This window comes from Echiichthys vipera (assembly GCF_963691815.1).
Source record: "Echiichthys vipera genome assembly, chromosome: 12".
Taxonomy (NCBI): domain Eukaryota; kingdom Metazoa; phylum Chordata; class Actinopteri; order Perciformes; family Trachinidae; genus Echiichthys; species Echiichthys vipera.
Window position 1 is genome coordinate 20,699,431 of NC_139837.1, and position 14,350 is coordinate 20,713,780.

Genomic DNA, 14,350 nt, shown 5'->3' on the forward strand with positions numbered 1-14,350 from the left:
TTCAAATACTTAAATTAAAAAAATATATATAAGATGGCAAGTCAAGCAAGATGTATATTTATTTTTTATATGACGTGGGAAGCAGCAACCGGTTGCCATTTTTGCTTTAAAGATGAACTGAACAGTTCTCTACAATAAATAATGTATGTTCATTGACAATTAAATTTTTGTATTACTTTTAGTGCTTGAACACATTTTAGTGATGATACCTGATACCTACATTTAAAATAACTTAACGTTAGCTGTATTTTCTCATTTTATTTATTTATTCTTTTCTCACTGATCAGATATAGAATAATATACATAAAACAAGTAGATAAGCAAAAATAAAATAAATACATAGTTATTTATAATTTATTTTTATATTTAATCTAGTGATGCTGTTGCGGCTGTAAAAGCAACTGATTGATAACTGTCGGGAGAAGAGAAGAAGAAGAAGCACATCCGGGGCGGGCTTTTTATTTTGATTGACAGGTCTTCGGCCCAACCGTTGCACTCCTCCGTTGGCTTGTAGTGACAGAGCGAAAATGGCGTAGGGCGGAGGGGCTGTGTGGCGGAGACGGGGCCGAGGGGACCGTCTCATCTCCGGGGTGTCGGGAGGGAGAAGAGGGCTTTTCTTTTTTAAATGTGTCCTCACCCGGCGCGGTCCCTGTCCACAGAATAAACCGAGCATGAGGTCCGGTTTGGGAGAGCTGAATGTGTGACCGTAGAAGAAGAAACCCCCGGGCTTTTGTTTACCGTTGGAGCTGCAGCAGCTGAACCCCAGTGGAAATACCTCTGCATCAGATCAACACACACACCAAGGTCAGTGCCTCTCATTTTCTGTTTACGACTTCAATTAATCTGGTTAGATAGGGACACTTTTTAAGACATTGACTTGGTTCAAATGTATTTTTAGGAAGAAAAAACATATAAGATGTATTTTCTTTTATGAAAAGAATGACTTTGATTGTAAAAATAACTCTATTTTGAACCTATTTATTTTATTTGGAAAATTCTTCATTCACAAATGTTAATGGTCTAAAAAGAGACCACGGATACAACAATTTAATATAACATTTGGACATTATATTCAAACATTACACGGACTAAAACAATTAGAACAATTAAAACAATTAGGATTTTCAAAAGCCATACATATATTTATATATATAGTTTCCTTTATTGTCATGGTACACCTACGCCTATCATTTTGTCTTGTTATGTTCTTGTCTATTTCCATATTTGTTTTTTTATGTGAAAAGAATTGTATGGTGAAAGAATGATGAAACAAAGAATAATGATAATAATAATCATAAAAATGGTCAGTGCTTTTCAGTGATACCAGACCCGTGTACCAGCTTTGTATGCACTGTGTATTTTCCATACATCAAATTTACATTGTGCTATGACGTAGATTTTAGACATTAAAATCTGTATATACAAAATAACTGTCTCACAACCAATGTGCTCATGTAGCCTACTATATTATTTTAAATTGGGTTTTTTCAACAGGGGTAGTATTTGTCTGAATAAGAGCTGAAACAATTAGTTGATAGATTGATCATTTCGATTGACAGAAAATGTATCTGCAACAGTTTTGATAAATGATGAGTTGTCCCTTTTTCAAGCAAATGTATCCCATAGTTTCAGCTTCTTCAATGTGAGTATTTTCTCTTCTCTGTGTTTTGACATTTGAAGCCGTCACTTCGGGCTTCAGGAAATTGTAACAGGTGTTCTTCCACTGCTTTCTGACATCTTATAAACGATCAATAATCAGTTAAATGAGAACTAATGAGCTTATCTCGAGATGACATTATAAATATAATCTTGTCTTTCAGCTGCTCGACTTAACAAGAGACTGGTTCAACAAACGATAATGAAATGGTGTGCAAATGTTTATTCTAGGATGGGTTTCCCATGCAATGCAGTGAAATCAGCTGAAGCCCAGCCTGGAGGAACATCGCCCTTCAAATCAACCTGAACACCAACAACGGATCACTTCCATGGCCACCCAGACCTGTGGAGGTAAAGGACAAAGAGCCATTGGGAAGATGACCATTTTTGGGGACTTTTGGTACACGGGTCCTGCTGTTACTGGGACATTGGCCCCCTCTCCTCCACACCACCCCCCACCTGTCCTAGCCTGTTTCTGCAATACGATCATCTGTCAGGACATCTACCAAGATTGTGGGCCAGTCTGACTTCCATCACGCACTCTCCGACTATGTCTACATGTAGCCAAATCCTGGCTTTGCAGGCCAGGAGCAATGGCCTTAAAGTGTCCTTTTAGGTCCTAATCAGGCTGCTTGTAAACATAGTCATTGATGCTTTCAGAATAAGTATAAAAAAAAGTCCCTGTGCGCTCTCTAATTAGATCAAAGCAGTTTGATAATGAACAAACTGCTCCTGTCTCCTGGTAAGAACGTAAAGACACAAGAAACTGTAGCAACGATCAAGGCCTGTGATTAAATTAGACTCCTAGTGTGTTTCTTTTGTTTAGTTTTGTAGCACTACCTCATCGCCATAACAAGTCCAATAGGAGTGAATGGGTGATCAGTACAACTAACTTAATGGTTGTCAAGCGGCCACAAGAGTTTTATATGTTGTTCCTGGATTTAGTTTTATAAGGTTATTAATGAGTGACGTTGCCGACAGGTGAATGGGAGAAAGGCTGAGCAGCCCAGAAGCACACCACGATGCACGCTGTCGTTTACTTTCACTTCAAACCATTTTGAGGGAAACTCAAAACTCGAGACTCACTCGAATTGTGTTCGGAAGGTCATGAGACAGTATTTTTACTACATGCTCTATTATTATTTTTTGCATTTCGGTGCTCTCCTTTGTCAAGTCTGCAGGTTTATTCCCAAATTAAACATAGATACAAAATCGGCAATATCCCAATTGTGACTCAATCCTTGATATTACTCATTCGGCAACTTACAGTCTTTTATTATGAAAGTTTAGTCCAATTTTCTTCCCTTTTATCGTATTTCTGCCTCTTGACTTTTATTTTGTCTTTCTCCGTAGATATGTAGTCATTTTGTCCCCCCTTAACATGAACTCTCATATAAACAAACATATAAACTGGACATTATTTACACACCGCAGGTAGATACGTAATCATTGGACAGAATTGACTATTTTATTCCTTTTATGCCTGGAGACAAAACAACAATAACAAAAATAAGTGAATGTGGTTTATCAAACATCATGCTTCGTCTCTACCTGTCCAGTAGGCTGAGAGATAGCAGATAGCAACAGCTCCTTTGATTCAAACAAACATTGGATCTGTGCTTACCTGAAGGAAAAACCCTGGTCTCATTATTTCAACTTTCTTTTGGTTCATTTTTTATATGAAAAAAAAAAAGAAATCATATTTACCGGGATTTGTGCAATATTTGATCTTAACTGTCATGTTGTTGACCAAACTGTATATTGTATAAACAAGTGACAAGTTGTTTGAAAGCAACAAAATCACCAATGTCTTCCATTAAGATATGTATAGACTCATGTGCATTATTAGCTTATTTAGCCGGACTTTGGTGCCGACATTATAGTAGCCATGCATGACCAGTAGTGATGCTTGCTTCATGAAGAATAGTGAAATCAATTTCTAGACTAAGTAGGAGCTCAAAACTGCGTTTCAGTAATATTCAAAAGGTGATGGTAGATTGGCGTACTGCACCTTTTTTAAACACACTACATTTAGATTACGCTTTGCCCTAAAACTTTCAGATTAATGCAAGATATCCTTCTTATTTCATGTCTTGGGCGTAGAATAAGTTGCATAATGAAAATACAATGACACAATCAGGATATGCAGTTATTCAAGTTTATATAGGCGTATATTCTCAATGTAAGTAATGCTTTCTAACAGAACTGCTGTAGGATTGATATTAGGGCTGGGCGATAACTCAATATGATCATTTACCGTCTTTGGACTCGTAGCGTGATAAAATCATATATCGAGATATTGTGATGCACAATTATGTCTTCTAAACTGACAATAACAAGCACAGTATCTCAACGCCCGGATATATGTCATCAAAATATTCAAATTTCTATAGTATATATATTTTCTATGTAGTTTCTGTCACAATGTTGAAAAACCAGCAGCTGAACTGTGTTGCGACGATATTTACGTCATTTGGACGGAACTTTACATTCTGATCACTGCACGTTATATTCATTTTTCACTGTTCGTTAGTAGAGTATACAGAAATAGGCTTTACCATGTGGTTATTTCACAGAGAAAACATGCTATATAATGATATATATCGTTATCCAGATATGAAATTAAGTAGATTTTGGCCATATCACCCAGCCCTAATTCTTATCTGAAAAAAAAAAGCTTGAGGGAAGTCCTAAATTGTATTCATGCACCTTCAAGCATCAAAAATAGTTAGGTAGTAATTATGTGACAGCCAAAACGCTCCCGAAAAACGCTTCTCAGATGTGACAAGGACAGAAACTTTCAGAGAAATGTTCTATTAAGAGCAGTACTTTGGTAGGGATCCGACGTAGCGTTTTTAGTCCTATAATTAAGATCTGATCATGACATCGTATTGTACATAATACCTCATAATTTTGGGATTCAGAGCGAGATATTTTAATCCATAAAATTGTATTTGATTATAGTTTTAGAAGCAATAACCTACAATAACGCATGAGTTTAGTGCCAGGGTGTACGTGTTAAAATGAGTCTGTAATGTCCCCCTCCCCTCTCTTTTATGCATACTGTAGCTATCTATTAGTCACTTTTTGGGAGTCGTATACTATTTGGATTTATAATACAGTATCACTTATGAAGGTTTGTAGTACTTCCTGCAGAACAAGGTATACCTGGACAGCTGTAGCATCACGTCTTACACGGGCAAATCTTTGTGTTCTTTCAGCACCAAAACAATAATCTAAACCAATCGGTACATGAGAGATGCTTTAAATTTCAATTCTTGTAGCATTTTCACATTAAATCCCCCCTTTCATTTAGAAATGTAGACTTTCAGTAACTCTGTGGCTGCAAAGGACTTACTGAATGAACTTGACACTTGTTTGAAAAGCACTTTCTCTCCATGTACTGACTTGCACTGTCATCATCACCATCCTGTCTTGAATACTGTGTTCTAAAAACCCTGTAATGCTCTCTGTGGGGATTTATAATCACAATTTATAAACAAGTAGGGGTCTAGCGACATGAATATATGGGTTTAAAAAAATATGCATGACATAACAGAATAATGAATGATTTGTATTGCATGCAATAATCCAACTTTGTAATGTGAATGAGTGTAATTAGGCTGTTGAAATGTTCAGATGTTCTGTGACAAAGTGACAACCTGGGGACGGTTGTTTGACACAACAGCAAGCATGTTGAAGTAGCTCGGATCACCACTTGTGGTTCAAACAGAAATTAAAGTACAGTAAATTACGCCAAAAAAAAGGAGTAATCGAGAGTAGTTTTAAGTGTTTCTGCTCTCACTCTCTGTTGTGTCAAACGTGACCATGGCAGTACAGCCACAGTGCAGCTGAAAAACACTGACCAGCCTTTGTTCCCATGAAAAAAACAAAACACAAGCTTCAGTAAAAGGATTAATGACATTACTTTGTTGATCAACTTTTCCACTTAGGTGGAGGACTGTGTAGAAACTATGCACTCCAGATGGAGGAAATGGGCATGCTTATTATGTGTGAGCCTCTTGTCTGGTTTTGTATTAACTAAGAAAAAAAAAGGAATCTGTATCAGAAATTCAGCAATAAAATGCAGCATGGTGCCAATTGGATGGCTGTGTCTTGATGTTCCTTCCAGTTTGAGTGCAGTTACAGAATGAATGTAACACGGCAGTGGTTCCTAAACCTTTTCTGCCCGGCCCCACCAGAAAATATCATTATTTATTTATTTAAAAATAGAGTGACTAGGGCAGTCGGTGGCTGAGTGGTCGCCCCATGTAAGGCTGAAGCTCCTCGAGGCAGCGGCCATAGGTTCAACTCTGACCTGCGGCCCTTTGCTGCTGCCCCCCTATCTCTCACCCCATTTCCTGTCTGTCCTATATAATAAAAAAAAAAAAAATAGTGACTACATTGTATCTTCCTACTGCTGTATTTTGATGTCATCCATTCATCTTCAACTGCTTCTCCCTGTCGGGGTCGCTGGAGCCGATCCCAGCAGACATCGGGCGTGAGGAGGGGTACACCCTGGACAGGACGCCAGTCTATCACAGGGCACGACTCTGGACTGTGGGAGGAAGCCGGAGAACCCAGAGGGAACCCACGCAGACTCGGGGAGAACATGCAAACTCCACACACAAGTTCCCCAGCCGGGATTCGAACCAGGAACCATCTTGCTGTGACGCGACAATGCCTACCACAACACCATGCCGTCCTGTATTTTGATTTAATAGGAATAATTAGGCATTTTGGGAAATATGTTTATGCACTTTTTTCAAGAGGTCACAAGATGAGAAGATAATTTCCATTCATGTCTGTACACTAGATAAGGAGGCAATTGACCTATCTCAAGCAAAAAGCATAAAGACTGGAGCTAGCCTGGCTATCAGCACTTAAGATCTTAATTCCAAATGTTTATTAATTACTTAGAAATTGAAAATCGACTTGTGGTTTTGGGTGGACTTGTAAGACAACGTGTATTAACTTTTTCTTACAAAACTGAATTTACAAAAAATATACAGAAAAACAGGTTTAACACCATCTTATGCATACATCAAAATGAATACATACTTAAAAGTGAGTGAGTGTAGAATACAAGTTCTTGTGTGTTTAGCATGTATGAGACAGTTTATATATACAGGCATATGGGTACATTCTTTATGACCTTGTGGTTCTATATTGTGATAGTTACAGTTGTCTAAATTGACAGTAACAAGCAAAGTAACTCAGACCTCTGTGACAATGGTATCTGATGTTTAAAGTGTAATTCCAGCGCCAAATCATTCCATGGTCTTTTTCGGCACTCACATACATGAAATAAGCCATCCACATAGTTTTCTTAGTGTAACAACTATTAACAGACTCCAAACCTCTGCAGTAGCATGAGAAGACAAAACAAAGCACCAACAACGTAGTTAGTGAACCAGAGTTTATTAAGAGTGTTTTAAAGACTTACCAAATGGCCCCTGTACCAGCTCCTCTCATAGTAAATTCCATTCAAGTCGATTATTAAATGCAGTCCAAAAGGAAGGAGCCCATTGGTGCTTTGTTTTATGTGTGGACTCTTCTCATGCTACTGCAGAGGTTTGGTGTTATTTTGAGCAGTATTAGTGGCTAAAAAAGTTGTTTTAATGCCTTCACCGTGCTGCCCCGAGCTAATCAGTGTTAGCCACATCCAGCTGTTAGTGACTCTCCGGGATTTCTCCGTTAATAGTTCATACACCAAAAAAAACTGTCTTGATGGCTTATTTGATGTGTGCAAGTGCTGAATAAGACCATGGGATGATTTTACGCCGGAATTACAGTTTTACAGCATCTCTGAAGAAAATGCATACATGTGTCCAAAAACAGGTTTAATTCAATTCAAATGTTTTTAACAGCACTCAGTATCATATCATATCCACAGTGCAGAGATTGATCAATGATAGTGGATAAGAATGAGAGAGCAATGCCTGGAGGACAGTCTAGATCGAACTGGTCACACTTCTTGAATGGTTTAACTTCTAACACTTCTGTCAGCCAGTCTGCTCTTAATGTGTGATATCTGATCCAACTGCGCTTCAAACTGCTTTTTCACCTGCAGTGGAAAGAGACAAACAGATCATTTTTTTCAGTAAAAGACATTTGTTTCTGGGCCAAAGCATCCACCATGCCTGCCTGAATTTTCTTTACACAGTAGTTCTTTGTCACACTTTTGAACATGTAACACTTATATACAAGTATAAATATTAAGTAAATTCACCTGTCAAGTGCATTTTATATGTCACTACAGTATTAATAGTATTTGGATTATTATTAGAGTATAATTAACCAACATTGTACATACAGGTATTAATCATGGCTGTCAGAATAAACATATCCCACCTTATTCATGCTTTCACTGAGGGGCTTCAGGTCAAATGTAAGTGTGGATGCTTTTACCATTGAGCAGCTGTTAAGGATGAAACTGCAGAGAAAAATAGGAAAGAGGAGGTTTGGAGGATCAGGTGATGTAGCTTATAATATGTCCATACTAACATTAGCAATAAAATGAATCATTCCCTTATGTAATGTCTTAAAAAGCTGGCTGTTTCATCTCTAACCTGAGGCATGCTCATAAGGCACTTGTTTATTCCAGCCTCTCCAGACCGCAGTAAACATGTACACAAGAAGTCAATATGCTTGTGTGCTCACAGGAGCGTGCAGAGCTTACCAAAGGATGTTTGCTTTGTAGAGGAGAAACAAGGAGCGAACCGTGGCCAAATGTGACGGGGCAGAGTGAATAACTCTCCCCACAGCACCGCGACAGATGCCACATGTTAGATTACTGTAGATGCTGAAAGGAAACAACAACTGTGAAAACGAATAGGACACAGACAGGAACCTTTCAATCATGGCTGTAGAACTTAATCCTTAATATCAGTCAATAACCTGTAGGTGATGGTCTGTAACTGATCCATACAATGACTGTAGATCTTTCTTAAGGTTAATGTTAAGTTGCTTCTTCATCCCAAATAGATATTGTATAGATTTTGTTTTTTTATACATTGTTTAACTTTTCCAACATGATAAAAGATTTGCGGTGTTCTCTATGGTAACTGTTTTTCTAAGTTACCTCTACAAGAGCATACAATTGTATCCAGTTGAATAAATACTGAGGTGTATTTGCAGCTCTCCAAAAGCCAAACATCCTTGTTTTGTTTTTTTTCACTCACCAATGAGCCATTTCCCCTTTATGTCCACACTCTCTTGACTCACTGACGACCACAGCATCGGTTACTCCTGAAGGGAAACAAGCAGCAGGGTACGGATTCAAGTCAAATTAGGATTTAGCATGTTACGCAAAACACAAAGTCCTTGAAAGGACAGAAATTAGCAAACATTAAGTACAAAATGACATTTCACTAAACAGATGAGAAAAATGCAGTATCTTTCCACATGAAATAATAAAACAAAATCATATCAAAAACATTGCAACCAAAAATTAGAGCCATAGTAATATATTGGTCAGGCGATATCATCAGCTGATATTGGCCTATCCCAGACATATCTGTATTGGCACATATATGTTTTCCGATATGAAAATCAATAATGTTAAATATTCTTTTTAAAATGTATTTATTTGTTTAAGAAAGCAGCCTTCTGCTCAATCCACATACAAGAAAAGATCGATTTTCATTCCAGCTCAAACATTCACTATATCGGCCTCCATATCGGTAATCTGGGAATTATTCCAAGTAACTAAGTAACAGTAAGTGGACCTTGAGTTAAAGGTCCCATATTGGAAAAGTGAGATTTCCATCTCTTCTTTGATTATAAAGCACCTCGAGGGGTTATATACATATTATGATAGTATCAAAAATGCTCAACCTACAGAGAAAATGAACACAGCCCGTATTCAGAAACTGTTTAAACGAGTCCGGACTAATGTACGGTTGTGATGTCACAACTTTACTTGATTCATCTATCTTATATGTGGTAGACCCCGAAACACTGACCGATCAGAGCAGACTCACCTTTTATTGGAGCTTATAGAGACGTGTGTAAAAACGGAGAGTTTTAGACACAGGGCGTATACATACAGGTGTATTCAGACAGACAGTCTATGAAAATGTATGTTTTTGAACATTAAAAGCACGTAAACATGTTTTGGAGAAACCTAAAATACAAGTATTAGCCTGGAAATGAGCAGAATATGGGACCTTTAAGACTCTCTTAGAGAAAAATAATGTTACAATACTTCACATCAATCTGTTGACTGAAATGTCACTTTGTTGTCATAAAATTAGGCAATTTGTCCCTCTGGGCCACCGTAGACTCAACCCGCCTATAACTACCCCACTTCACAAAAAAGTTACAGAGCAGAGACACACAACAGGCTGAGCAGATGTGTAAAACACGTGAACAACTCGTATTATTTTCTAAGTCAACAGTAGTCGGGTTAGAGATGAAGTGAACTCACTCAGACACAAGATAGAGTCCAGACATTTCATCTCCCCACAGATGCCGAGGGAGTCCCCTAAAACTGTGTTGCACTGTTGACAGTGGAGAGTCATCGGCCCTTTGTAGACTGCCTCTGTGGTCAGCTTCAGGTCGTTGGTCCGGTGGACTAAAAGGCTTTCGTCAAATTCCATGTTTTTGAAGTTTTTACGGAGCCTAACACACTCACTCGTTGTCCCGCTTGTGAAGTTAATTTGAACTCAGGGTCTCTTCCTTGTGTTTTATCTCGGTGTAACCATGGGTAACCGGGGTAACACTGCCGCCATCTGGAGTAACGTGAGAATTGCCGATATACTGCCGAACATTAATCATAAACATTCGTTGTAAATTAAATTAAATTTAACATAATAAACAAGTGATACAATAATACTATATAAATTATAATGTAACTCTACCCGTCTTAACTGTCTAAATCCAAGCGTTATTACCGTTATTATCCATATCCGACTGGCTCGTTTTTTTAAACAAACGGTATTAATAAATATTAAAATACAAACGTATAGGCAAAAATATCCCCAAATACATCTATGTTGAATATGAAAACACAGAAATGACACGCGAGAGAAGAATACAATTATAAAATGAAAAAGTATTAATAAAATAAAAAGAAAAGGGATGACCGACTGGCCCAAACGTCACCTCAGCTCTGATTGGCTGCGAGGCAACATCCGGTCACACACAGGAGCCAATCAAATGGCTCCCGTTGCTGTGTTTTGAATCAGGGTAAGTTTTAACCGTTAGGCGCCACCACACCCCCACACAGTACGGTGTATGAGAAAGTAAACGTGTTTGCTGATTTTCCTCCACAAAACGGAACAAACTGATCACAGCAACATGGATTTTGACTGCATGAAATATGCGGAGTTGAGAAGCATCGCTAAGGAGCTCGGATTTAAAGCGAATATGAAGGTAATGGAGTTATACTTTTTAAATTAATTTAGAAAGACCTGGAGGTCCAACAGTGTACGCTACGCTAACGGTTACTGTAAGCTAACGTTAACATCTTAGGGAGGACCAAACATGACCTAACGTTAAGCCTCAACGAATAAATGCAAGGAAAACATTTAATTTAGCATTTTACGTTATTGAAACTTAAGTCGTGTTTAGTCCTCCATAGCATCTGTGTGTAGGCATCAAGCTAACGTTTTTTTTGTTCGAAAACAGGCTGATAAACTCCTGAAAGCGATAAAGCAGCATTATGAAAAAGAAGAGGAGGAAGTGCAGGTAACTTGGTCCTGATCAGTGACACGGTTTCATGCTTTTTTTCTTGATGTCTTTGAACCAACTTAACATTACATTCTGGTGTATTAATGTGGCGTTTTCCAGGGACAAGATGAGTCTGTAACTGCTGTCCAAGAAAAAGAAACCGCGACACAAGACAGTCCTCATGATGATAAAGAAGCATCTCTCAAGGAAGAAGTGATCGGTTCCAATGTGTTTGTGAACACACGCCGAGGCAAAAGACACGGCACCAAGAGAAAGATCTCTAATACTGCAACAGTGACTGACAGTGATGCCAAGTCACTTCCAAGTGCTGCAGAGGTAACGTTAGCATACTTCACATCATAACATACTCAAATCACATGCATGACACTGACAAAGCTACAATTGATTGAATTTGATGCTGTGCTGGTGTTCATATGTATCTCCCACTCCTCATTTGTACAAACATGCAAAGTTTTTACTAGGATCGCTGTGCACAGGGTTACTTTGCTGCAGTGCCAATTCCTAGCATTCAGGGGGTTTAAAGACTTCTGTTGTTCCTTTTTAAGGATAACACTGAAGTGGCTGCATCCAGCATCTCTAGCACAAAGAGGAGAAAAGTGTCCTCTGCCAAGGATTCTGACAACAGTGAAACTGAGCCTCGTGAAGAGGCCCAGGATGCTGGCAGTGAGCAGCAGCAGTCTGACATTAAGGATGAAGCACCTGTGCATGATGATAAAGGTCAGTAATACAAACCTTTAACTGTATATTTTTTTTGCCACTGTCTTTCTTTCCTTTTAAGTCATGATCACATATAAATCCTTTATTCTGCATTTCAAATGTCTGTCCAGAAAAAGCACCAAAAGTGTCCAAAGCTGGTAGAATCCCTTGTTACCAAGGAACCCAGCTGAAGAACAAGCCGTTGTTAAAGCCTGTTACTCCCAGTACGTTTTTTTTCTTTGCTCCCTCTCCTGCAATCTTTGCCGTTTGTGGTTTCTCTCTACAACTGTAAAAAAAAAAAAATTTGATTTTCTCTTTTTGTAGATTTCAAAAAACTCCACGAGGCACATTTTAACAAGATGGAGTCAATTGACTCCTATGTCCAGCGAAAGAATAAGCAGATGGAGACATTCAGAAGTTCAGTTAAAGAACTGAAGGTACTGAAAAGCTTCTTGACGGTCTTTGCTGACTTTATCCAGCAAAAAAAATAAATGTCACGTCTGTACGTGAACTTAGATGTTTTGGGGACTTTCTGACTTTCTATCCCATTGTCTTTTTAGATGCTTTCGGACAAAACTAAACTGCAGAAAGTTGATCACAAAACTCAAGTGGTAAGTATCAACACCTATTGAACATTCCTAACTGTACAGACACTACACTTGGAGTATATTGATGACCTGGGTGTATGTGTTCGACAGAAGGCCAGTCAGAGTCGTGCTTCCATGTTCAGCCCTGTCCAGGTGAATATAGGACCAGCTGAGGACAAACACAGACACACTTTGTTCTCAGCCAGTAAAGCTCCTCCAAATAAACCTGCTGCAAAGGAAGATGCTCCATTCAGACCGTCTGTCCTTTCTACACGCAGGATCAATGTTCGGTGAGTCACTCTTTATTCCTCAGGCCTTTGCTTTGACAAATACATTCCAATACCCAAATACTGTTTATTATATAATAACATGAAAACTTCCAATATGTGTTCGTCCTACATCTTTTTCGGCACTGTGTAGTATTCAATGTGACACTTTAACAGCCACATGTATTTGCAGGTTCTCGGAAGCCACTCATGACAATGAGCATAAGAAGTCCCTGGTGAAGACGCCGGCACGCATGTCACTCTGTGTGGCCTCGAGCACCCCACAGAAACAACCCGCCGATGGAGGAAAGCCCAAAAGTGTCAGGACTTCAACTTTCTCTGCCACAAAAACTCCAGGTAGCTTTGCTGTTAAATGTTGGTGGCGATGATAGTATTTTTTTTAACCTTAAAAGCTTAATATGTAGTGGGTGACGTTTTCCTACTTAATTCCAAAGGAGCTTTCATTTTCACCGGCAACACGAGTGCTTCAACAACCCCGGGAACACAGAAGAAGTCAGGTTTTGATTTGAAGGCGAGTCTGTCTCGTCCCCTCTCTTACAAGCCTCACACAGGTACAAAACTGCATTTTACATTTTTCCTCTTCACTGAAACATAGTATCAGTAAATGGATAAATCCCTAATGTTTTTTTTTTAATAGGTAAACTGAAGCCGTTTGGAGATGCCAAAGAAAACGCAGAAGAAAACAAGTCACTTATCTCAAACTCTCATCAGAAAAATTACAAACAGCACCAAGTCCAGACAAGGTATGTTTCAAATTAAAGCACACACTGGTTAATATTGATAAGTCTCACATAACAGATTACCCTCCCAACATCAGCCTCTTATGGATGTTTCTGTCTCTTATTTTAGGGGGGACAGAAGAGCAAAACAGGCAGAAAACCGGAAGCAAAAGAAAGAGAGTGCGCTTGGGGCAAGAAGAGGCCTAGTCATGATGTAAAAAATATCCGGATTGTTTGTAGATGTTATGTACAGCCTGTTTTTCCAGTGTAAATATTTTGTCGTCTGCAGCTGTGGTCTCTTTTAGCTTGCTGTTAGGAAGCTCACATTTTCTGCTTCTATCCAACCTACTGTGCAGTGTTTAGTTTTGACTCACAGTGTAGTTTTACACCTTACAGCTTGAAATGATTTGTGCTTTGATGTTTAGAGAAATGATGTGCCGTTTTGCTGCATTTTAAAGTGGTTATTTTGTTTTTAAAGAAATGTGCTTTTGTTTTGACTTTTTTGCGGAAAGTGATAAAAAGACACTGATACCAAATATTTCCTTGTCTGCATTCTTCAGTTTTAGAGTAAAATTACTTATGCCGTGTAGTCTATATTTCTATCTATTCTATAATATAGGCATATTTGTGTGCAATCACAATTTGATGATTAAGTCTGCAAAAAAAATAAATGTTTATTGTTAAGATCTTGTTGGTTGACATTATCTGT

At 38.4% G+C, this 14,350-nt stretch overlaps 2 protein-coding genes across 2 annotated transcripts; one reads left to right on the forward strand and one right to left on the reverse strand.

Moving 5' to 3' along the window:
* Positions 1-7,344: 7,344 nt before the first annotated feature.
* oip5 (opa interacting protein 5) lies at positions 7,345-10,292 on the reverse strand. Its single transcript, XM_083923656.1, has 5 exons — positions 10,088-10,292; positions 8,841-8,907; positions 8,339-8,461; positions 8,011-8,092; positions 7,345-7,723 (listed from the first exon to the last, which is right to left on the reverse strand). The coding sequence occupies exons 1-5, from the start codon at positions 10,257-10,259 to the stop codon at positions 7,643-7,645; spliced, it is 525 nt and encodes a 174-aa protein (XP_083779782.1). The 5' UTR covers positions 10,260-10,292; the 3' UTR covers positions 7,345-7,642.
* Positions 10,293-10,894: 602 nt separating this feature from the next.
* On the forward strand, positions 10,895-14,075 carry nusap1 (nucleolar and spindle associated protein 1). The gene is made up of 12 exons (XM_083924501.1): positions 10,895-11,034; positions 11,290-11,349; positions 11,452-11,667; positions 11,898-12,069; positions 12,180-12,272; positions 12,373-12,485; positions 12,609-12,659; positions 12,747-12,925; positions 13,095-13,258; positions 13,357-13,473; positions 13,560-13,665; positions 13,772-14,075. Exons 1-12 carry the CDS (start codon positions 10,960-10,962, stop codon positions 13,857-13,859), a joined length of 1,434 nt encoding a protein of 477 aa, XP_083780627.1. The 5' UTR covers positions 10,895-10,959; the 3' UTR covers positions 13,860-14,075.
* The last annotated feature ends 275 nt before the right edge of the window (positions 14,076-14,350 follow it).

Excerpts from the sequence above, each read along its gene's own strand:
- oip5 (XM_083923656.1), bottom strand. The coding sequence starts at position 10,259 with ATGGAATTTGACGAAAGCCTTTTAGTCCACCGGACCAACGACCTGAAG. Across the intron at positions 8,908-10,087 it reads GGACTCTATCTTGTGTCTGA|GAGTAACCGATGCTGTGGTC; the intron begins GTGAGTTCACTT and ends GTTTCCCTTCAG. Across the intron at positions 8,462-8,840 it reads AAAGGGGAAATGGCTCATTG|CATCTACAGTAATCTAACAT; the intron begins GTGAGTGAAAAA and ends GTTTCCTTTCAG.
- nusap1 (XM_083924501.1), top strand. The coding sequence starts at position 10,960 with ATGGATTTTGACTGCATGAAATATGCGGAGTTGAGAAGCATCGCTAAG. Across the intron at positions 11,668-11,897 it reads CACTTCCAAGTGCTGCAGAG|GATAACACTGAAGTGGCTGC; the intron begins GTAACGTTAGCA and ends TTCCTTTTTAAG. Across the intron at positions 12,926-13,094 it reads ACACGCAGGATCAATGTTCG|GTTCTCGGAAGCCACTCATG; the intron begins GTGAGTCACTCT and ends ATGTATTTGCAG.